The sequence below is a fragment of the Bombina bombina genome, chromosome 11 (genome assembly GCF_027579735.1).
Source record: "Bombina bombina isolate aBomBom1 chromosome 11, aBomBom1.pri, whole genome shotgun sequence".
Taxonomy (NCBI): domain Eukaryota; kingdom Metazoa; phylum Chordata; class Amphibia; order Anura; family Bombinatoridae; genus Bombina; species Bombina bombina.
Window position 1 is genome coordinate 148554279 of NC_069509.1, and position 24576 is coordinate 148578854.

At 40.5% G+C, this 24576-nt stretch overlaps 1 protein-coding gene across 1 annotated transcript in view; it reads left to right on the forward strand.

Moving 5' to 3' along the window:
* MAD1L1 (mitotic arrest deficient 1 like 1) overlaps positions 1 to 24576 on the forward strand; it is a 1632937-nt gene that overhangs the window by 967807 nt on the left and 640554 nt on the right. Inside the window, exon 15 of the mRNA XM_053695314.1 lies at positions 10903 to 10993. Coding sequence (XP_053551289.1) covers positions 10903 to 10993 — 91 coding nt within the window. The remainder of the gene's footprint in view (positions 1 to 10902; positions 10994 to 24576) is intronic.

The window sequence follows — 24576 nt, forward strand, 5'->3', positions numbered from 1 at the left end:
TTGTTTCTCCAACATAGGTGTGTCCGGTCCACGGCGTCATCCTTACTTGTGGGATATTCTCTTCCCCAACAGGAAATGGCAAAGAGCCCAGCAAAGCTGGTCACATGATCCCTCCTAGGCTCCGCCTTCCCCAGTCATTCTCTTTGCCGTTGTACAGGCAACATCTCCACGGAGATGGCTTAGAGTTTTTTGGTGTTTAACTGTAGTTTTTATTATTCAATCAAGAGTTTGTTATTTTAAAATAGTGCTGGTATGTACTATTTACTCTGAAACAGAAAAGAGATGAAGATTTCTGTTTGTAAGAGGAAAATGATTTTAGCAACCGTTACTAAAATCGATGGCTGTTTCCACACAGGACTGTTGAGAGGAATTAACTTCAGTTGGGGGAAACAGTGAGCAGACTTTTGCTGCTTGAGGTATGACACATTTCTAACAAGACGATGTAATGCTGGAAGCTGTCATTTTCCCTATGGGATCCGGTAAGCCATTTTTATTACATAAAGAAAAAAAGGGCTTCACAAGGGCTTTTAAGACTGTAGACATTTTCTGGGCTAAAACGATTGATATATAAGCATATTTTATACTTCATAGCTTTGAGGAATTATTTTATTCTTGGGAATTATGTAAAATAACCGGCAGGCACTGTATTGGACACCTTATTCTCTAGGGGCTTTCCCTAATCATAGGCAGAGCCTCATTTTCGCGCCTCTATTGCGCACTTGTTTTTGGGAAGCATGACATGCAGATGCATGTGTGAGAAGCTCTGATACATAGAAAAGACTTTCTGAAGGCGTCATTTGGTATCGTATTCCCCTTTGGGCTTGGTTGGGTCTCAGCAAAGCAGATACCAGGGACTGTAAAGGGGTTAAATATAAAAACGGCTCCGGTTCCGTTATTTTAAGGGTTAAAGCTTTCAAATTTGGTGTGCAATACTTTTAAGGCTTTAAGACACTGTGGTGAAATTTTGGTGAATTTTGAACAATTCCTTCATACTTTTTCACATTTGCAGTAATAAAGTGTGTTCAGTTTAAAATTTAAAGTGACAGTAACGGTTTTATTTTAAAACGTTTTTTGTACTTTGTTATCAAGTTTATGCCTGTTTAACATGTCTGAACTACCAGATAGACTGTGTTCTGTATGTGGGGAAGCCAAGGTTCCTTCTCATTTAAATAGATGTGATTTATGTGACACAAAATTTAGAGAAAATGATGCCCAAGATGATTCCTCAAGTGAGGGGAGTAAGCATGGTACTGCATCATCCCCTCCTTCGTCTACACCAGTCTTGCCCACACAGGAGGCCCCTAGTACATCTAGTGCGCCAATACTCCTTACTATGCAACAATTAACGGCTGTAATGGATAATTCTATCAAAAACATTTTAGCCAAAATGCCCACTTATCAGCGAAAGCGCGACTGCTCTGTTTTAGAAAATACTGAAGAGCATGAGGACGCTGATGATATTGGTTCTGAAGTGCCCCTACACCAGTCTGAGGGGGCCAGGGAGGTTTTGTCTGAGGGAGAAATTTCAGATTCAGGGAAAATTTCTCAACAAGCTGAACCTGATGTGATTACATTTAAATTTAAATTGGAACATCTCCGCGCCCTGCTTAAGGAGGTGTTATCTACTCTGGATGATTGTGAGAATTTGGTCATTCCAGAGAAATTATGTAAAATGGACAAGTTCCTAGAGGTCCCGGGGCCCCCCGAAGCTTTTCCTATACCCAAGCGGGTGGCGGACATTGTAAATAAAGAATGGGAAAGGCCCAGCATACCTTTCGTCCCTCCCCCTATATTTAAGAAATTGTTTCCTATGGTCGACCCCAGAAAGGACTTATGGCAGACAGTCCCCAAGGTCGAGGGGGCGGTTTCTACTCTAAACAAACGCACCACTATACCCATAGAAGATAGTTGTGCTTTCAAAGATCCTATGGATAAAAAATTAGAGGGTTTGCTTAAAAAGATGTTTGTTCAGCAAGGTTACCTTCTACAACCAATTTCATGCATTGTTCCTGTCACTACAGCAGCGTGTTTCTGGTTCGATGAACTAGAAAAGGCGCTCAATAAAGATTCTTCTTATGAGGAGATTTTGGACAGAATTCATGCTCTCAAATTGGCTAACTCTTTCACCCTAGACGCCACTTTGCAATTGGCTAGATTAGCGGCGAAAAATTCTGGGTTTCCTATTGTGGCGCGCAGAGCGCTTTGGCTAAAATCTTGGTCAGCGGATGCGTCTTACAAGAACAAATTGCTTAACATTCCTTTCAAGGGGAAAACGCTGTTTGGCCCTGACTTGAAAGAGATTATTTCTGATATCACTGGGGGCAAGGGCCACGCCCTTCCTCAGGATAGGTCTTTCAAGGCCAAAAATAAACCTAATTTTCGTCCCTTTCGCAGAAACGGACCAGCCCCAAGTGCTACGTCCTCTAAGCAAGAGGGTAATACTTCTCAAGCCAAGCCAGCCTGGAGGCCAATGCAAGGCTGGAACAAAGGTAAGCAGGCCAAGAAACCTGCCACTGCTACCAAGACAGCATGAGATGTTGGCCCCCGATCCGGGACCGGATCTGGTGGGGGGCAGACTCTCTCTCTTCGCTCAGGCTTGGGCAAGAGATGTTCTGGATCCTTGGGCGCTAGAAATAGTCTCCCAAGGTTATCTTCTGGAATTCAAGGGGCTTCCCCCAAGGGGGAGGTTCCACAGATCTCAATTGTCTTCAGACCACATAAAAAAACAGGCATTCTTACATTGTGTAGAAGACCTGTTAAAAATGGGAGTGATTCATCCTGTTCCATTAGGAGAACAAGGGATGGGGTTCTACTCCAATCTGTTCGTAGTTCCCAAAAAAGAGGGAACATTCAGACCAATCTTAGATCTCAAGATCCTAAACAAGTTTCTCAAGGTTCCATCGTTCAAAATGGAAACCATTCGAACAATTCTTCCTTCCATCCAGGAAGGTCAATTCATGACCACGGTGGATTTAAAGGATGCGTATCTACATATTCCTATCCACAAGGAACATCATCGGTTCCTAAGGTTCGCATTTCTGGACAAGCATTACCAGTTTGTGGCACTTCCGTTCGGATTAGCCACTGCTCCAAGAATTTTCACAAAGGTACTAGGGTCCCTTCTAGCGGTGCTAAGACCAAGGGGCATTGCAGTAGTACCTTACTTGGACGACATATTGATTCAAGCGTCGTCCCTTCCACAAGCAAAGGCTCACACGGACATTGTCCTGGCCTTTCTCAGATCTCACGGGTGGAAAGTGAACGTAGTAAAAAGTTCTCTATCTCCGTCAACAAGGGTTCCCTTCTTGGGAACAATAATAGACTCCTTAGAAATGAGGATTTTTCTGACAGAGGCCAGAAAATCAAAACTTCTAAACTCTTGTCAAATACTTCATTCTGTTCCTCTTCCTTCCATAGCGCAGTGCATGGAAGTAATAGGTTTGATGGTAGCGGCAATGGACATAGTTCCTTTTGCGCAAATTCATCTAAGACCATTACAACTGTGCATGCTCAGTCAGTGGAATGGGGACTATACAGACTTGTCTCCGACGATACAAGTAGATCAGAGGACCAGAGATTCACTCCGTTGGTGGCTGTCCCTGGACAACCTGTCACAGGGGATGAGCTTCCGCAGACCAGAGTGGGTCATTGTCACGACCGACGCCAGTCTGGTGGGCTGGGGCGCGGTCTGGGGACCCCTGAAAGCTCAGGGTCTTTGGTCTCGGGAAGAATCTCTTCTCCCGATAAATATTCTGGAACTGAGAGCGATATTCAATGCTCTCAAGGCTTGGCCTCAGCTAGCAAAGGCCAAGTTCATACGGTTTCAATCAGACAACATGACGACTGTTGCGTACATCAACCATCAGGGGGGAACAAGGAGTTCCCTGGCGATGGAAGAAGTGACCAAAATCATTCAATGGGCGGAGACTCACTCCTGCCACTTGTCTGCAATCCACATCCCAGGAGTGGAAAATTGGGAAGCGGATTTTCTGAGTCGTCAGACATTTCATCCGGGGGAGTGGGAACTCCATCCGGAAATCTTTGCCCAAATTACTCAATTGTGGGGCATTCCAGACATGGATCTGATGGCCTCTCGTCAGAACTTCAAGGTTCCTTGCTACGGGTCCAGATCCAGGGATCCCAAGGCGACTCTAGTAGATGCACTAGTAGCACCTTGGACCTTCAAACTAGCTTATGTATTCCCGCCGTTTCCTCTCATCCCCAGGCTGGTAGCCAGGATCAATCAGGAGAGGGCATCGGTGATCTTGATAGCTCCTGCGTGGCCACGCAGGACTTGGTATGCAGACCTGGTGAATATGTCATCGGCTCCACCATGGAAGCTACCTTTGAGACGAGACCTTCTTGTTCAAGGTCCGTTCGAACATCCGAATCTGGTCTCACTCCAACTGACTGCTTGGAGATTGAAAGCTTGATCTTATCAAAGCGAGGGTTCTCAGATTCTGTCATTGATACTCTTGTTCAGGCCAGAAAGCCTGTAACTAGAAAAATCTACCACAAAATATGGAAAAAATATATCTGTTGGTGTGAATCTAAAGGATTCCCTTGGGACAAGGTAAAAATTCCTAAGATTCTATCCTTTCTTCAAGAAGGTTTGGAGAAAGGATTATCTGCAAGTTCTTTGAAGGGACAGATTTCTGCCTTGTCTGTGTTACTTCACAAAAAGCTGGCAGCTGTGCCAGATGTTCAAGCCTTTGTTCAGGCTCTGGTTAGAATCAAGCCTGTTTACAAACCTTTGACTCCTCCTTGGAGTCTCAATTTAGTTCTTTCAGTTCTTCAGGGGGTTCCGTTTGAACCCTTACATTCCGTTGATATTAGGTTATTATCTTGGAAAGTTTTGTTTTTGGTTGCAATTTCTTCTGCTAGAAGAGTTTCAGAATTATCTGCTCTGCAGTGTTCTCCTCCTTATCTGGTGTTCCATGCAGATAAGGTGGTTTTGCGTACTAAACCTGGTTTTCTTCCGAAAGTTGTTTCTAACAAAAACATTAACCAGGAGATAGTCGTGCCTTCTTTGTGTCCGAATCCAGTTTCAAAGAAGGAACGTTTGTTGCACAATTTGGATGTAGTTCGTGCTCTAAAATTCTATTTAGATGCTACAAAGGATTTTAGACAAACATCTTCCTTGTTTGTTGTTTATTCTGGTAAAAGGAGAGGTCAAAAAGCAACTTCTACCTCTCTCTCTTTTTCGATTAAAAGCATCATCAGATTGGCTTACGAGACTGCCGGACGGCAGCCTCCTGAAAGAATCACAGCTCATTCCACTAGGGCTGTGGCTTCCACATGGGCCTTCAAGAACGAGGCTTCTGTTGATCAGATATGGAAGGCAGCGACTTGGTCTTCACTGCACACTTTTACTAAATTTTACAAATTTGATACTTTTGCTTCTTCTGAGGCTATTTTTGGGAGAAAGGTTTTGCAAGCCGTGGTGCCTTCCATCTAGGTGACCTGATTTGCTCCCTCCCTTCATCCGTGTCCTAAAGCTTTGGTATTGGTTCCCACAAGTAAGGATGACGCCGTGGACCGGACACACCTATGTTGGAGAAAACAGAATTTATGTTTACCTGATAAATTACTTTCTCCAACGGTGTGTCCGGTCCACGGCCCGCCCTGGTTTTTTAATCAGGTCTGATAATTTATTTTCTTTAACTACAGTCACCACGGTATCATATGATTTCTCCTATGCAAATATTCCTCCTTTACGTCGGTCGAATGACTGGGGAAGGCGGAGCCTAGGAGGGATCATGTGACCAGCTTTGCTGGGCTCTTTGCCATTTCCTGTTGGGGAAGAGAATATCCCACAAGTAAGGATGACGCCGTGGACCGGACACACCGTTGGAGAAAGTAATTTATCAGGTAAACATAAATTCTGTTTTTTGTTTTTTTGGGGAGGGGGGGTTATGTTCACTTAAAGGGACAGGAACCCCAACATTTTTCTTTCATGGTTTAGCATGCAATTTTAAACATGTTAGAAATTAACTTCTATTATTTAATTTGCTTCACTCTCTTGGTATCCTTTGGTAAAGAAGCAGCAATGCACTATTGGGAGCTAGCAGTACACATTTGATGAGCCAATGACAGCAAATATGTGCTGCCACCAATCAGCAGCTAGCTCACGGTAGTGCATTGCTGCTCTTGAGCCCACCTAGGTATGCTTTTCAACAAAGGATATCAAGAAAACAAAGCAAAGTAGATAAAAGAAGTAAATTGGAAAGCTAATTATAATTGCATGCTGTATTTGATTAATTTAAGTCCCTTTAAGCAGTGCTAACTAGAACTGACTCTCCCTTTTATTTATTTTTAATTGACATGGCAAGTATTTAAAAAAAAAAAAAAATGCCAAGAGTAGGTAATGTTCAATCATCATCGTTAGACCTGGATGTACATTAGACATTGTACAAATAAATCAAATTATGCTGGATAAATGTAAAATGATTTTTTTTAATTTATTTTTTTAAATCTCTATGAACCATATCAAATCTAACCCCCATGTTCAATTAGTTTGTAACTCACTAACACATCTATGCTCATTAGACTTCATCTTTTTTCATTTAATAAGCACAGACTTTGAGTGTACATGTTGGTTTTAGCGATGTAACATTTATTTTCTTCAAAGTATTTTATTTCAAGGGACATTAAACACAAAATAAATGCTAGAAAAAATACCTTCAAAGAAAAGCTTTGTCAGAGAATCACATGTAGATGTATTTATAAAGTTTCAATAGCTATAAATATTGACAAAATAAGTGTAAAGTTTTGTCTATAAAACAATGGGAGCTGCCATATTATAACTTAGGTTACCTTCTCTGCTGTGGCCAATTAGAGACAGTTATAAATAGGCCACTAGAGTGTGCAGCCAATGGCTGTGAGGAACATAACAGTGTTCTGCACGTCCATTTTTAATTGGAACTGAAAAACTCACAATTTCAGAATGGAATTATAAGTTAAGGGGACAAAACAAATAATGAAAGTATATTGCAGAGTTTTTATATATACAATTTATCATTCTATATTACCATCTCAAAGTGTTTAATGTCCCTTTCATTTTCCTATTACTAGTTTTAAACTCATTGCCATATGAGGAACAGAGAGATACGTTGTACTTTCCTGCATCTTCAACCCCTCCCGGGCCACTGTTTTGTCCAGCAATTGCTATATGGCAACTGTATTTGTAATACAAACAATTATATATTGTTTTTCTGTATTTTGGTGTTTGTTTTTTATTTGTTTGTTTTTTTGTATGCTAAATCATGAAAATGTAATTTTGATGTTCATGTCCTTTAAGTTCCTTTGTTTTTCCAGTCTTGGAGTTAGCTCAATAACTGTTGAGATCTTTATTCTGGTTTTTGCTTCAGACATCCATAATATTTTTCTTAGTGTTACTTTGATATTCTGGTGTAGAAGATCAGATACTGTTTGACATAGGCCACTCAAAACAATGGCACTATGTTGCTTTCTTCATAGTGACAAAACAAGTTGGGCAGCGACAAGGACACTACATGTTCCAGATTACCCAGTGCCAATGAACTGAGGAATAACTCATGCATACAGAAGCCATAGGGCAGCAGCTGAGATGAGTTTATGGCTGGCGAAAGTGCAAAATAAGTTTACCAGCTTCGGAAACCCAACTGTCTTTTGCGGAGGGCGTTAATACAAATAATAAAACAAAAAACACAGATCAATGGAAACAAACACTCAGTGCTTTTTATCTTTACTGTGTAAATAAAAAAAAATAATTCTAATGAAGTAGTGATTGAATAGTTTCCAACTTGGCTTCACCCGAGCTGTCTCATGTCCTTTTGGGATACTCGTCTGCTTCCTAAAAATAAAATATTAACCTGATGTTTGCCTAAATAGAATTACAGGCATTATTTTATGAGGATAGGATTGGCGGCATATGCTTTGAAACTGAACAGCGCTTAATGCATGTATTGAGATGAAATATTTGATGCCACAGATGGCTTTTGGCAAACTAAAATAGAAAGAACCCATCTGGTGTTTTTTATTATTATCCCAGGATGTTATTTTCTCTTTTACAAAACACTAAAACATTTGTCATTTGTTAATGGAATGGTTATTAATTTTAGGAAACAGCATGTATTTACTGCTTTTGTATTCTCTAGATCTCCATCTCACTAACTTGCCTACTCAGGGGGATAAGTTACTTGTCCAGAGAGAAAAAGTTACTAGTCCACTTTGTGTTAAATGTAGGAAAAAGCCTAAATTCTGTTGGTTTCCTACTAGTAGTGAATTTTTTGAATATGTACTTGTATGCCAATAAATGCTGGCTTCCTGTTGGGGGAGGAGTCAGGCAGTTTACCTGTGTGCCGGCGCTGTGAGAGGACGCCGTTTTCATCTGCTCTCCGCTCTCCGCCGCTTGTCTGGGAGGTCTCCCAGGTGTCGAGTGTAGCGCTCTGTTGGGATTCGACCCGCTTGAGAGCTGAAGCCTAAAGAAGCCAAATTGGCCGCGGCTGCTCGGCAGTCTGCTTGTTTTTTTTTTTAATCTCCCTTGTATATCTTCCCGGATGGGGTAGCTGAGGCTGGTGAAGGCTAACTGTGAATTCCTTCCTGTTTATCAAAAGTGTCGGAAGCACCCGGCGTGCGTTGAGGGATATTGTCGCAGTACGTATCGGAAGGTGCAGTAGCAATCTCTATCCCTGGTGTTACAGCCCCGGGGCCAGCTATTCCTCTGACTCTTCCTCTGACGCTCCCTGGTGAGCAGTGGGGGAAAGACAAGTTCGTCACTGCTAGGAAAAGATGGTCTATGCCAAGGCTACTAGTGTGCATGCTGAGTGATCCAGCAATGAAAGTCTGCTTGTAAGTTGGTATCCCTCTGACGCTCCCTGGTGAGCAGTGCGGGAAAGGCAAGCAAGTCCGTCACCTACAGGAAAATATGGCCTATGCCAAGGCTACAAGTGTGTGTGCTGAGTGATCCAGCAATGAAAGTCTGCTTGTAAGTTGGAATAAATGCTCCTCAGTGTTCTGCTGCCTCTTGCCATCAACCCTGGAAATGCCATCTACGGGAAGGTAATTCTTTATCCCGCTGTTGATGATCGCTGCTGTAGTGACTTACTATCCCTGCAAGGCTGTGCTCTAGCTTGTGAAGCGTCTCTCCTGGAAGAGAGAGCCATTGCCTTTAAGGATAAAGGCCCTATCTGTGGCACGGGTGGGATTGTGGAGGTTGCTGATCCCCGGTGCTGCTCCCCTACTTTGATGGTGACTATGGTTCCAGATTTAAAAGGGCTGCTTGAAAGGCTGGTGTTGGCTCTAACAAAATGTTTGTAATCTTCTCAGAAAATCTCTATCTGGGTTGTTATATTATCCTTACCCAATAAGCTGGATATCTGACTTTTTATAAGGAAATTCCACTGTTGATATTTTGAAGCCCCGTGAAGGCCCCCGGTTTTCTTGTGAATTTAATGGTATAATCTTGCATGTTGGTTAATCTTGCCAGCATTAGGGGTCTGATGTTAATATCCTGTGGCTGTTTTGGGTTAATGATTGCTTAAGGACGCCTTGCTGCCATCAGAAATAATTTTTTTCTGTTTTGTTTGCTATTCTATTTTATTTTTTGATTCTTACATGTCCAAAATAGCTAGGTTATAAATGTGTTGCCAAAAACATGGGTAGAGGTTAACCTATGTTAAATGTGCTACTGTTTTGTTTTTTTCTCACCTAATTGAAGGGGTCTTGAGATCTTATTGTCATGTGCTAGTCTAGCTTAGGACAGTTTAAATGCCAAAAGTTTAGATGGTGTTTAGTTTAAGGTCTAGATAGGATTGTGGCAGAAAAGGTCATATTCTAGTTAGAGTGAGTATATATAAGTTTTCTTTTACCAACAATCTTGACTATAATATTTAAGGGCATTCCTTGCTAGGAGCAGTTTTTACCGTTATAGGTATAGAGTGTACTTGATTAATTCAATAGCGTTCAATTAGAGTGTTATCCCGGCTGGGATTGGAGACTTAGTTGCGAATATCTGGTGGCATTTTCAAAGGGTATTAGTGGGACTTTTCTTATACCGCGGATTAAATATTTTTTTGTCTCCTTAGGGAGCTTATACTCAAAATACACAGATATATGGAGGGGATCTTGTTTTGACCTTCCTACTCTTTTTTCACTTTGGTTTATTGCACTTCTAAGGTTTACACCTGAGCACTCCTTTTTTTTTCCCCCTCTTCTTCTTCACTCACTCTTGTGTGTCTTGGAACACACTCTTATTAAAATTATATCTGCCAATAAATATCTTGTGTGAGTGTATGTATGGATGTGTGTGTATTTCTATCTATCTATCTACACAGAGGATAATTTTTTGTTTTTCAAAGGAATAATTGAAAAATGCAAATATATAGGTATGTGCATTTGTCATTCGTTTGCACTAACGAATGACGAATATGGGCGCAAGTAGTGTCCTCGACTCTTTTCATAGCCGGAGATATTCGATTGAAAGTGCAACATACGAAGATCTGGATTTGCGTAGCCGAGTGACGCAACCACCATCTAATTTATCAATTATCTCGCTATCTGTTGATCTATCTATCATCTCTCTCTCGCTATCTATCATCTCTCGCAATCAATCTTTCTCTATTATTTGTTACAACTTTTCATACATTTCTGTAATGGAAGAAAGCTGTAAACACTAAATAAATACAATACAGGTTACAATTACATTTCTATTTGTTGTTCTACATTACAGATGTATGAGAGGAGTTCAATAACTGGTTGTCTTCATCTAATTTTTTGGGGGGGAGCAATCAATAAGAGAATTGTGCACTGAATAATATATCTGAATTAACCGTGTTGTACAAAATCTATATATCTCACATTGTGTTATTATTCTTAACATGTCAGATCATATTATTGTCCTGGTATTTTACTTCTCTGCAGGTTAAAGATTGAGGAACTTGAAGGAGAACGTGGCCGACTAGAAGAGGAAAACAAAATCCTTGAGATGAAGCTGGAAAGGCTCTGTCTTCAGGTTAGTAAAGTTGAGGCTTTTGTGCTTTGGAATCAGTGTCTCTTGATACACTGGTGTTTGGCCATCACATGCTGTCATTAATTTTATATAGTCTGTAATGCTGACTGACAGGTGAAGGATGCAGTCATACATAAAACTGCAGTGTTACACCACTCCGCTCACAGGCATAACAGAAATGTTAAAACCATTTTTTAATAAATGTGAGTTATTTGTCAGCAATTAAGAGAATCTCTTTAAAACAATAATATTATTTTTTTAATAAAGTCCTAGGATATACCCTTTTAAAGGGACACTGAACCCAAATTTTTTCTTTTGTGATTCAGATAGAGCATGCAATTTTAAGCAACTTTCTAATTTACACTTATCAATTTTTCTTTGTACTCTTGCTATCTTTGTTTGAAAAAGAAGGCATCTAAGCTAAGGAGCCAGACAATTTTTGATTCAGCACCCTGGACAGCACTTGTTTATTGGTGGGTAAATGTATCCACCAATCAGCAAGAACAACCCAGGTTGTTCACCAAAAATGGGCCGGCATCTAAACTTACATGAAGAACATTTGATAATAGGCGTGAATTAAAAAGTTGCTTAAAATTGCATGCTCTATTTGAATCACGAAAGAAAAAAATTGGGTTCAGTGTCCCTTTAATGTGTTTATCTGATCTCTTTTGCTGTGACCAATCAATGACAAATAAATTAACTTCTGCACTTATCAATCAACCACTATTTAGCATATCTCTCAAGGCTCCTGAAGTTTATTTCTAGGGATAGTAAAAAAAAATCAGTTCAGCAGTAAATCATATTAAACAATGAAATAACATTACTCTTCACTATGTATAATTTACATTTTTCAGTTTAATATTTTAACTTTACTTTCATTGCATTGCATTGAGCAGGGATAACGGACGCATGAACTTAGGTTTCACATGTTTCTTTTTTTATTGCTGCTACATTATTAGTATAGGTTTAACACCTCTTCAATTCTAAAGTTTGATAAGGCTTCATAGTGAAGCCATAGTGAACAAACACTGGATTGGCCTCCTCCTTCAAAAGGTAACAAAAGTGTGTTTAAAAGTCAAGTTCAGATGACTGTAAAGTTTCACTCACTAAGTATCGTTTACCAATGCTTTTTAAGGACCTTAGCAGGTTATTTTATTAACTTGACTTACTGGATTTCCCTCTTAAAGTATGGTAAGTGTGTTGTTCACAAACATGATTTTATTCAGAAGCTTCAAGGTTTTAAACCACCGCTGAAATAGGAACTGGCATTTCAAAGTGTGGCACCTGCCACCCGCGCTTCCATTATTTTGACCTTTCCTGAGAATGTGTTTGCACATCTATATGAGAGGATATACATGTTTAAATGGAAGTTCCAATATATTTTGTCACCATTTATTCAAAAACACGTCATCTTATTGAGGGTTATATTCCCATTAGAGGTTAGACATTATTTTTTATTATCAGTTAATTGTAAAAGTGAATAATTTATCTTGGTTCATTCTAGCCTACATTCATAAATGAAGACACCATTTCCCCTGCCATTCGCCCCTTTTACTTGATTAAAATTAAGATCCATTGACTCTATCCCCATTCTTACTTAGGTCAATATCCAATATGGACAGAGCTAAGCTGGCTCAGGGGTTGGGTTCTTCTGCGATAACCTACCAATTATCTACCTTTTTCCTACCCTTACCTTGTATTTACATACATTAGCACAGTTGAAAATTGTGTTTCACATGTCCTCTTATGTTCTATGGTGGTATATTTCTGATTCTCTTTCTCTAGAGACTGTGTGTCTTTAGTTGACAAAACAGTGTTTTTTGCCAGATATTGACCACATGACCTCTCCAAACACCTGTCAGGATAGAAACCTTCTTCTGCAGATAACCATTACTTCTCTTGATGTGATGGCTTTGAAGTTGACAGTTCAAACTGTATTATATGTTCCCACCAGTCTCACTGATACAGAATATGCAAGGAGAAAATGATAACCATAGCAATCTTGTCTTTTTTTTGACCAAGGGTGTCATGGTTTGTTACTGAAGTCCCTTGCATTGGAAACTCGTTATCTAACACTATGTTCCCCATAGTTTCGACCTCAGGTGTTAATGGATTATTCATTTCTAGGATATGTTTTAGTAGTGGCATATTTACTGAATGGACAACACATCAAACTGAAATATTTGTGATAATTATTTTAAGCCAGGAAATTTTCTACAACAAATTTATATTAGATGTCAAGATAGCTCTATGTATTCTCATTTTGGCTATGACTGTACTGGTGCTGAACTGGTGCGTCGACATATATATATTTTTCTCCAAAATTGGTGTGTCCGGTCCACGGCGTCATTCATAACTTGTGGGAATATTCTCCTCCCCAACAGGAAATGGCAAAGAGCACAGCAAAAGCTGTCCATATAGTCCCTCCCAGGCTCCGCCCCCCAGTCATTCTCTTTGAACAAGTAGCATCTCCACGGAGATGGTGAAGAGTATGTGGTGTTTAGTTGTAGTTTTTTATTCTTCTATCAAGAGTTTGTTATTTTAAAATAGTGCTGGTATGTACTATTTGCTCTGAAACAGAAAGAGATGAAGAGTTCTGTTTAAAGGAGGAGTATGATTTTAGCAGCAGTAACTAAAATCGATTGCTGTTCCCACACAGGACTGTTGAGCTGAGAGAACTTCAGTTGGGGGGAACAGTTTGCAGACTTTTCTGCTCAAGGTATGACTAGCCATTTTTCTAACAAGACTGTGTAATGCTGGAAGGCTGTCATTTTTCCCTTATGGGGATCGGTAAGCCATTTTCTTAGTCTCAAACAGAATAAAGGGCTTATTATGGGCTATAAACTGGTAGACACTTTTAGGGGCTAAATCGATTGCTTTATTTAAGGATTATATGCAGTTGAAGTTGAATTTCACACTTTTATAACATTGGGGAACGTTTTTAGCGCCAGGCACTTGTTAAGACACCTTCCCAGTCAGGAAGGGCCTTTCTCTGTAGTAGGCAGAGCCTCATTTTCGCGCCATTACTGCGCAGTTACTTTTGAGAACAGTACATGCAGCTGCATGTGTGAGGGTCTGGAATCCACTGAAAACGTTCCTAGAAGGCTTCATTTGGTATCGTATACCCCCCTGGGATTGGTGAAGTCGCAGCAAAGGCTGTGGCTGTGACTGTAAGGGGGTTAAAACTGTAAACGGCTCCGGTTTCCTCATTTTAAGGGTTAACAGCTTGAATGCTTTGAATGCATTAAGACACTGTGGTGAAAATTTGGTAAAGATTGGATAATTCCTTCATAGTTTTTCACATATTCAGTAATAAAGTGTGCCCTGTTTAACATTTAAAGAAACAGTAACGGTTTTGTTCTAAAACGTTTTTTGTGCTTTATTAACCAGTTTAAGCCTGTTTAACATGTCTGTGCCTTCAGATAGATCATGTTCTGTATGTATGGAAGCCAATGTGGTTCCGCCTTCAAATATGTGTGATAATTGTGCCACAGCTTCCAAACAAAGTAAGGACAGTACTGTCACAAATAGTAAAGTTGCCCAGGATGATTCCTCAGATGAAGGAAGTAGACATAGTTCTACATCATCTCCTTCTGTGTCTATACCAGTTATGCCCGCGCAGGCGACCCCTAGTACTTCTAGCGCGCCAATGCTTGTTACTATGCAACAATTGACGGCAGTAATGGATAACTCCATAGCAAATATTTTATCCAAAATGCCAGCATTTCAGAGAAAGCGCGATTGCTCTGTTTTAAACACTGTAGAGCAGGAGGGCGCTGATGATAATTTTTCTGTCATACCCTCACACCAATCTGAAGTGGTAGTGAGGGAGGGTTTGTCAGATGGGGAAATTTCTGAGACAGGAAGAATTTCTCAGCAGGCAGAACCTGATGTTATAACATTTATATTAGAGCATCTCCGCGCATTACTTAAGGAGGTGCTATCTACTCTGGATGATTGTGACAATCTGGTCATCCCAGAAAAATTGTGCAAGATGGACAAGTTCCTTGTGGTCCCGGTGCACCCTGATGCTTTTCCGATACCTAAACGGGTGGCGGACATAGTGAATAAGGAGTGGGAGAAGCCAGGCATACCTTTTGTCCCTCCTCCTATATTTAAGAAATTGTTCCCTATGGTGGACCACAGGAAGGACTTATGGCATACAGTCCCTAAGGTCGAGGGGGCGGTTTCTACACTAGCCAAACGCACGACCATTCCTATTGAGGACAATTGTGCTTTCAAAGATCCTATGGATAAAAAATTGGAGGGTTTGCTTAAAAAGATTTTTGTACAGCAAGGTTACCTCCTTCAACCTATTTTGTGCATTATTCCTGTCACTACAGCGTCGTGGTTCTAGTTCGAGTAACTGGAAAAGTCGCTCAGTAGGGAGACTCCGTATGAGGAAGTCATGGACAGAATTCACGCACTTAAGTTAGCTAATTCCTTTATTTTAGATGCTGCTTTGCAGTTAGCGAGGTTAGCGGCGAAAAATTCAGGGTTTGCAATTGTGGCGCGCAGAGCTCTCTGGCTAAAGTCTTGGTCGGCGGATGTATCTTCCAAGACAAAATTGCTTAATATCCCTTTCAAAGGTAAGACCCTTTTCGGGCCAGAATTGAAAGAGATTATTTCAGACATCACTGGGGGAAAGGGCCATGCCCTCCCACAAGATAAACCTTTCAAGGCTAAGAATAAGTCCAATTTTCGTTCCTTTCGCAATTTCAGGAACGGACCGGCTTCCAACTCGGCAGCCTCTAGACAAGAGGGTAACGCTTCCCAGACTAAACCAGCTTGGAAACCAATGCAAGGCTGGAACAAAGGTAAACAGGCCAAGAAGCCTGCTGCTGCTACCAAAACAGCATGAAGGGGTAGCCCCCGATCCGGGACCGGATCTAGTAGGGGGCAGACTTTCTCTCTTCGCTCAGGCTTGGGCAAGAGATGTTCAGGATCCCTGGGCCCTAGAAATAGTCTCTCAGGGTTATCTTCTGGAATTCAAGGACCTACCCCCAAGGGGAAGGTTTCACATGTCTCACTTATCCTCAAACCAAATAAAGAGACAGGCATTCTTACATTGTGTAGAAGACCTGTTAAAGATGGGAGTGATACACCGAGTTCCAACTGTGGAACAAGGTCAGGGGTTCTACTCAAATCTGTAGTTCCCAAAAAAGAGGGAACTTTCAGACCAATTCTGGATTTAAAAATTCTAAACAAATTTCTCAGAGTTCCATCGTTCAAAATGGAATCCATTCGAACAATTTTACCTAAAATCCAGGAGGGTCAATTTATGACTACCATGGATTAAAAGGATGCGTATCTACATATTCCTATCCACAAAGATCATCATCAGTTCCTAAGGTTCGCCTTTCTGGACAAGCATTACCAGTTCGTGGTTCTCCCATTCGGGCTAGCCACTGCTCCAAGGATTTTCACAAAGGTGCTAGGGTCCCTTCTAGCGGTTTTAAGACCAAGGGGTATTGCAGTGGCACCTTATCTGGACGACATTCTAATCCAAGCGTCGTCTCTTTCCAAAGCAAAGGCTCATACAGACATTGTTCTAGCCTTTCTCAGATCTCACGGGTGGAAGGTGAACGTAGAAAAGAGTTCCCTTCTTGGGAACAATAATAGATTCTTTAGAAATGAAGATCTTCCTGACAGAAGTCAGAAAGTCAAAGCTTCTAAACTCTCGTCAAGTTCTTCACTCTATTCTGCAGCCTTCCATAGCTCAGTGCATGGAAGTAGTAGGGTTGATGGTTGCAGCAATGGACATAGTTCCTTTTGCTCGAATTCATCTAAGACCATTACAACTGTGCATGCTCAAACAGTGGAATGGGGACTATACAGACTTGTCTCCAATGATTCAAGTAGACCAGATGACCAGAGACTCACTCCGTATGTGGTTGACCCAGGATCACCTGTCCCAGGGAATGAGTTTCCGCAGACCAGAGTGGGTCATTGTGACGACCGACGCCAGTCTATTAGGCTGGGATTCCCTGAAAGCTCAGGGTCTATGGTCTCGGGAGGAGTCTCTTCTCCCGATAAACATTCTGGAACTGAGAGCGATATTCAATGCTCTCCGGGCTTGGCCTCAACTAGCGAAGGCCGGATTCATAAGATTCCAGTCAGACAACATGACGACTGTTGCTTACATCAACCATCAGGGGGGAACAAGGAGTTCCTTGGCGATGAGAGAGGTGTCCAAAATCATCAAATGGGCGGAGGATCACTCCTGCCACCTATATGCAATCCACATCCCAGGAGTAGACAACTGGGAGGCGGATTATCTGAGTTGTCAGACTTTTCATCCGGGGGAGTGGGAACTTCACCCGGAGGTGTTTGCCCAGTTGACTCAATTATGGGGCATTCCAGACATGGATCTGATGGCGTCTCGTCAGAACTTCAAGGTTCCTTGCTACGGGTCCAGATCCAGGGATCCCAAGGCGACTCTAGTGGATGCATTAGTGGCGCCTTGGTCGTTCAACCTAGCTTATGCTTTTCCACCGTTCCCTCTCCTTCCCAGGCTTGTAGCCAGGATCAAACAGGAGAAGGCCTCAGTGATTCTAATAGCTCCTGCGTGGCCACGCAGGACTTGGTATGCAGACCTGGTGAATATGTCATCGGCTCCACCATGGAAGCTACCTTTAAGACAGGATCTTCTTGTACAAGGTCCATTCGAACATCCAAATCTAGTTTCTCTCCAGCTGACTGCTTGGAAATTGAACGCTTGATTTTATCCAAGCGCGGGTTTTCAGATTCAGTGATAGATACTCTGGTCAAAGCCAGAAAACCTGTGACTAGAAAGATTTACCATAAAATATGGAAAAGATATATCTGTTGGTGTGAATCCAAGGGATTCTCATGGAGTAAGATTAAAATTCCCAGGATCCTCTCCTTTCTCCAAGAAGGTTTGGATAAGGGATTGTCAGCGAGTTCTCTAAAAGGACAGATTTTTTGCTCTATCTGTCTTGTTACACAAACGACTGGCAGCTGTGCCAGATGTACAAGCTTTTGTACAGGCTTTGGTCAGGATCAAGCCTGTTTACAGACCCTTGACTCCTCCCTGGAGTCTAAATTTAGTTCTTTCAGTTCTTCAAGGGGTTCCGTTTGAACCCTTACATTCCATAGATATCAAGTTACTATCTTGGAAAGTTCTGTTTTTGGTTGCTATTTCTTCTGCTAGAAGAGTTTCCGAATTATCTGCTTTGCAGTGTGATCCACCCTATCTGGTGTTCCATTCAGATAAGGTTGTTTTGCGTACCAAGCCTGGTTTTCTTCCAAAAGTTGTTTCCAACAAGAATATTAACCAGGAAATAGTTGTTCCTTCTTTGTGTCCGAATCCAGTTTCAAAGAAGGAACGTTTGTTACACAATTTAGATGTAGTCCGTGCTTTAAAGTTCTATTTAGAAGCAACAAAGGATTTCAGACAAACTTCTTCTTTGTTTGTCGTTTATTCTGGTAAGAGGAGAGGACAAAAAGCTACTGCTACCTCTCTTTCTTTCTGGCTGAAAAGCATCATCCGATTGGCTTATGAGACTGCCGGACGGCAGCCTCCTGAACGAATCACAGCCCACTCTACTAGGGCTGTGGCTTCCACATGGGCCTTTAAGAACGAGGCTTCTGTTGATCAGATATGTAAGGCAGCGACTTGCAGGCCCATTTATCAAAGGGCTTGCGGACCTGATCCGACACTGCGGATCAGGTCCGCAAGACCTCGCTAAATGCGGAGAGCAATACGCTCTCCGCATTTAACATTGCACCAGCAGCTCACAAGAGCTGCTGGTGCAACGCCGCCCCCTGCTGACTCGCGGCCAATCGGCCGCCAGCAGGGAGCTGTCAATCAACCCGATCGTATTCGATCGGGTTGATGTCCGGCGATTCCTGTCCGCCTGTTCAGAGCAGGCGGACAGGGTTATGAAGCAGCGGTCTTTAGACCGCTGCTTCATAACTTGTGTTTCTGGCGAGTCTGAAGACTCGCCAGAAACACGGCCCTTCAAGCTCTGTACGGAGCTTGATAAATGGGCCTGTTGGTCTTCTCTGCACACTTTTGCCAAATTCTACAAATTTTATACTTTTGCTTCTTCGGAGGCTATTTTTGGGAGAAAGGTTTTGCAACCCGTGGTGCCTTCTGTTTAGGTAACCTGATTTGCTCCCTCCCTTCATCCGTGTCCTAAAGCTTTGGTATTGGTTCCCACAAGTTATGGATGACGCCGTGGACCGGACACACCAATGTTGGAGAAAACAGAATTTATGCTTACCTGATAAATTACTTTCTCCAATGGTGTGTCCGGTCCACGGCCCGCCCTGGTTTTTTAATCAGGTTTGAAAAATTTCTTTCTCTATACACTACAGTCACCACGGCACCCTATAGTTTCTCCTTTTTTTCTCCTAACCGTCGGTCGAATGACTGGGGGGGCGGAGCCTGGGAGGGACTATATGGACAGATTTTGCTGTGCTCTTTGCCATTTCGTGTTGGGGAGGAGAATATTCCCACAAGTTATGGATGACGCCGTGGACCGGACACACCATTGGAGAAAGTAATTTATCAGGTAAGCATAAATTCTGTTTTTTTTTTAAATTTAAATCTTGACTGATAACCAGCCAAAACTCTAAAGGACATTTGTACACTAGATTATTCTTTGCATAACTGTTTTGTAGATGATCCATTTATATAGCCCATCTGGTAGTGTTTTTATAAAATTGTATAGTTTCACTTATTTTTTAATAACATTGTGCTGGTTTTCAGACTCATAACCAAGCCCCACAGTGTCAGATGTATACACTCATTTACAGACTCCTGCAAGCTTCTGTTTATGTTATCTGTCATTTTATATGCAGGGTAGGGGTGAGGGGGAGTTTCTGCTCTTTTTGTTTCCCCAGCCCCTTTCAGTGGGTGTCTCAGCCTAACCTCATCAACAGTGCTAAACTGGGAGCTTCTAAGTACATTTTTAAAAAAGGTTTTATACTGGCTTTTTAGATCAGTATCTATGTATTTTCTTCTTTATAGTAGTGTCTATTATATGCAATTATATGAAAATTTGTGTATACTGTCCCTTATGCATCTCCATGGAAAATATACTGTTGATCTTAGCTGCTTGAATCTCAGTTATTTGATCCACAAAGGCACACATTTTTGTGGAATCTCACTCATAAGACAGTCTAGCTGCTTGATATTAAAGGGACATTAAACCCAACTTTTTTGTTTCATTATTCAGATAGAGAATACAATTTTAAGCAACATTCCAAGTCCACTATCTAATTTGCTTCATTCTTTAGATATCCTTTGTTGAAGAAATAGCAATGCACATGGATGAGCCAATCACACGAGGCATCAATGTGCAGCCACCAATCAGCAGCAACTGAGGCTATCTAGATATGCTTTTCTTAAAATAAGCACATTACATAATAGATTTAAACTAGAAAGTTGTTTAAAATTGCATGCTCTTTCTTAATCATGAAAGAAAAAAAATTGGGCTTCATGTCCCTTTAACTGCATAAGAAAGATTTCTGAAATGTTAGGATTTCTTTATTGAAAGAGCTGTTTTTTTCTTAATGATAAAGTGGTTCTCAGAACTCATGAGTTGTCATTCTACTGATTACTGTACGGACAAAAAGCAGAAGAAGGGGAATATTCGATACCACTGGATGATATCACGTCGGGTATTTGCCATACCACTTGTACATAGCGAAAATTTTGCTCCCATATGTTGATTTAAAGGGACAGTAAACACCAGAATTTTTGTTGTTTAAAAAGGTAGATAATCCCTTTATTACCCATTCCCCAATTTTACATAACCAACACAGTTATAATAATATACTTTTGATATCTGTGATTACCTTGTATCTATGGCTCTGCAAACTGCCCCTTATTTCAGTTCTCTTGACAGACTTGCATTTTTAGCCAATCAGTGCTTGCTCCTAGGAGCTTCACCTGCCTGAGCTCAATGTTATCTATATGAAACACATGAACTAACGCCCTCTAGTGGTGAAAAACTGTCAAAATGCTTTCAGATCAGAGGTGGCCTTCAAGGTCTAAGAAATTAGCATATATACCTCCTAGATTTAGCTTTCAACTAAGAATACCAAGAGAACAAAGCAAAATTGGTAATAAAAGTAAATTGGAAAGTTGTTTAAAATTACCTGCCCTATTTAAATCATGAAAGTTTTTTTTTTTTACTTGACTGTCCCTTTAATTTTGGTTAAAAAACATACTACTATTGTACTAAACATTGTGAATGCTGATATTTCAAAAATAATGAATCCAACAAAATGATTCAACTCTCACAATACATCTTGTTTGAAGAAGGTTTCATATTGTTTTACAACGACATGAATAACAGCCCCAGAAGTAGCAGCATTTAAATAAATACATAAACACATAAATAAATACATACATAAATACATAAATAAATACATTAACACATCTGCCAAAGTGCGTGTTGCATTTTTCCCCAATAAACTGAAACCATGTGTTAAAGGGACATTAAACACTTTGAGATGGTAATATAAAATGATAAATTGTATATATAAAACAACTCTGCAATATACTTTCATTATTTATTTTGTCCTCTTTGCCTGTAATTCCATTCTGAAATTGTGAGCTTTTCAGTTCCTGTTAGAAATGGAAGCGCAGAACACTGTTAAATCCAGCACAACCATTGGCTGCACACTCTAGTGACCTATTTATAACTGTCCCTAATTGGCCACAGCAGAGAAGGTAACACAAGTTACAACATGGCAGCTCCCAGTGTTTTATAGACACTAAAACTTTACACTTATTTTGTCACTTTTTAAACAACTAATGAAACTTTAAAAAATGCATCTACATGTTAATCCCAGACTAATCTTTTCTTTGAATGCATCATTCTATCTAGCATGTATTTAGTGTTTAATGTCCCTTTAAACTCTGCTCTAAAAGGCCTCTGACTGGTAAGTATGTTCCATGTGCTGTGCACAGGAAGACACCATCCAATCAGAACGCACGGTGCAGACACAATTCTATAAAGAATACATTTATTTTCAGAAATATGACGGACATTCTGCAGACACCTTTATATTAATTGCATCATTATGTGCAAACTATTACAGGCTCTGCTGATTATGCTTCAAAAATGTCATTACAACAAACTATGCAAAATACAGACAAGCACGTCATTTGCATTTGAAGGTTTTCATTTATACATTAACTTCTCTATCTTTTACTAAGGAAACAACTGTTACTGCGTCTTCCAAAAGCTTTTCCTCATTGGGATTCTGCCAGCCTGCTTGCTCAGTCAATGTACAGCACTTGTTTTTGTGCTTCAGTTAATGCTGTTGCGTTTAGTTTACCTGCTTCTTTTATCTCATCCATCTGACTCATTTCTTCTCTTTTTTTTCTTTTGTGTCATTACTTCTTACTGGGGGACCTGCATGTCTGAAATGACCCACAAGTCTAGCAATGGGAAATAAATGTGTGGCAAATATATGGTGTTTTTTTTTCCACCATAGCAGCTGGTTGCCTGGAACACTTCTTTAAAGTAACACCATTTAGCCAGTGATCTGTTATCAGAAGCCAACAATAATTTAAAGGGACACTGAACCCAATTTTTTTTTCATGATTCAGATAGAACATGCAATTTTAAGCAACTTTCTAATTTACCCCAATTATCAATTTTTCCTCATTCTCTTGTGATCTTTATTTGAAAAGCAAGAATGTAAGTTTAGAAGCTGGCTCATTTTTAGTTCTCAACCTGGGTTGTGCTTGCTGATTGGTGGCTAAATGCACCCACCAATAAACAAGCGCTGCCCAGGGGCCTGAACCAAATATTGGCTGGCTCCTTAGCTTAGATTCCTTCTTTTTCAAATAAAGATAGAACAAAGAAAAATTGATAATAGGAGTAAATTAGAAAATTGCTTAAATTTGCTTATCTATCTGAAAAAAAAATTGGGTTTAGTGTTCATTTAAAGCAAACTTGGGGAGACTACAGTTTGTGGCAATGTTTGAAGGGAAATTTAACATTCTCTTGGTTTTGTTTAAAAATAGTGTTTTGACCCACGTTCCCTAGAAAGTTCAAAAAGCAAAGCTCTTTTTTTTCTCTTCAAACTGCAGCAAATTACCAATCCCAGCTATTTTATTTACATAATTTGCAGGTTACAGAATTTGCTGCTTTGGCTTATTTAGGGAGTGTGAGACGAGCACATTTTTTCCCCACAAACCAAGTGTTTTTTTAAATTTTCTCCTTTAAAATCGTTCTAGGGTATGTCCTACCGACACTATTCAATGCACTTCCTCTGAAGAAGCAGTATTGGGGGGGGGGGGGGGAATCAGGTTGGGATTAGTCTTTTTATACCATTATTTATTTTGAACTAAAAGCTATATTTAATTGAAATATATTTTTATTAATCACACTCTTCCAACAATGACATCAAAAAAGCGAAAGAGAAAATACAGACTTTCAATCATTAGAAAACATCAGATCTTGGGGAACTAAGTCACATTTCAAAGAGGAATGTCCTTCAATAGAATTTCTGATTCCAACAAGTTTCTTTTTTACTTGAGGTTTGTTCCAATGAGAATAGTCCCCCTCACTTTGTACGTTCTGCATTACATTTTCAGGCAAGAGTGTGTTATTTAGATATAAACACATGGTCCCTCAAACATTTTCTAAACAATGCCCATCATGTATTATCTATTTGGGGAACATGTAGTATGTAGGAGGCATGATCTTCAAAGATTCTCAGCCTCCTTAACAATAACTCAAAACTAAAACTATGTAAACATGAAAAACAATAATCAATGCACGAATCAAACTTATACCTTAATATTTAAGCGTTGTATTTTGTGTTTTTAACATATCAAAGAGTTGGTTTCTCATCTTATCTTGCTCCCAAAGGTAGTAACTAATTCCATTCCTCACCTCCTCTTCTCTTCCCTCACACCCTGTCTCTCTCCCCTCTCTGTTCCATCTCCCCCTCAGTTACCCTAGAAGTCAGATTATTATCCCCCTCCAGCATCCAATAAAACCAGACTTTCTGAAATTGGGCCTCCGTATCTTGGATCTGTGCAGCAGATTCATACATTGAGTATACCAACTTAATTCTAGCTATCACTTCTGACCACGACGGTACCTCCGTCTTCCAGTATTTAGCGATCACTATTCTAGTCGTGGTGCACAGTATTCTAATAAACGTGTTAATGTATTTGTTCAAACTAGGGATACGTTCATGCAATAAAGCCTGAGCCGGGGTGAGATCAATTCGTTCGCCCAACACTTTTCCCAGTAGGGAAGACAATTCTTGCCATACTCTACGTACCTTGGGGCATCCCCACCACATGTGTAGATATGAACCTACCTCTTTGCACCCTCTGTAGCAAAATTTAGAGCTCTCTTTTCCCATATGGGCTGTCTTAGTTGGGGTAAGGTACCATCTGAAAGATGTTTTTAATACATTTTCTCTTAGATCGGCACTAATGAGGCCCTTACAGGTTTGGTGCAATGTTTCTTGCCATTTGTCTCTTTCTAACTCTTTATCTATATCTGCTTCCCATTTTGTCATTAATGTTGTCTTAGAGTCACTTTTAGAGTCTTGGATTGAAATGTATAGCCTAGAAATTG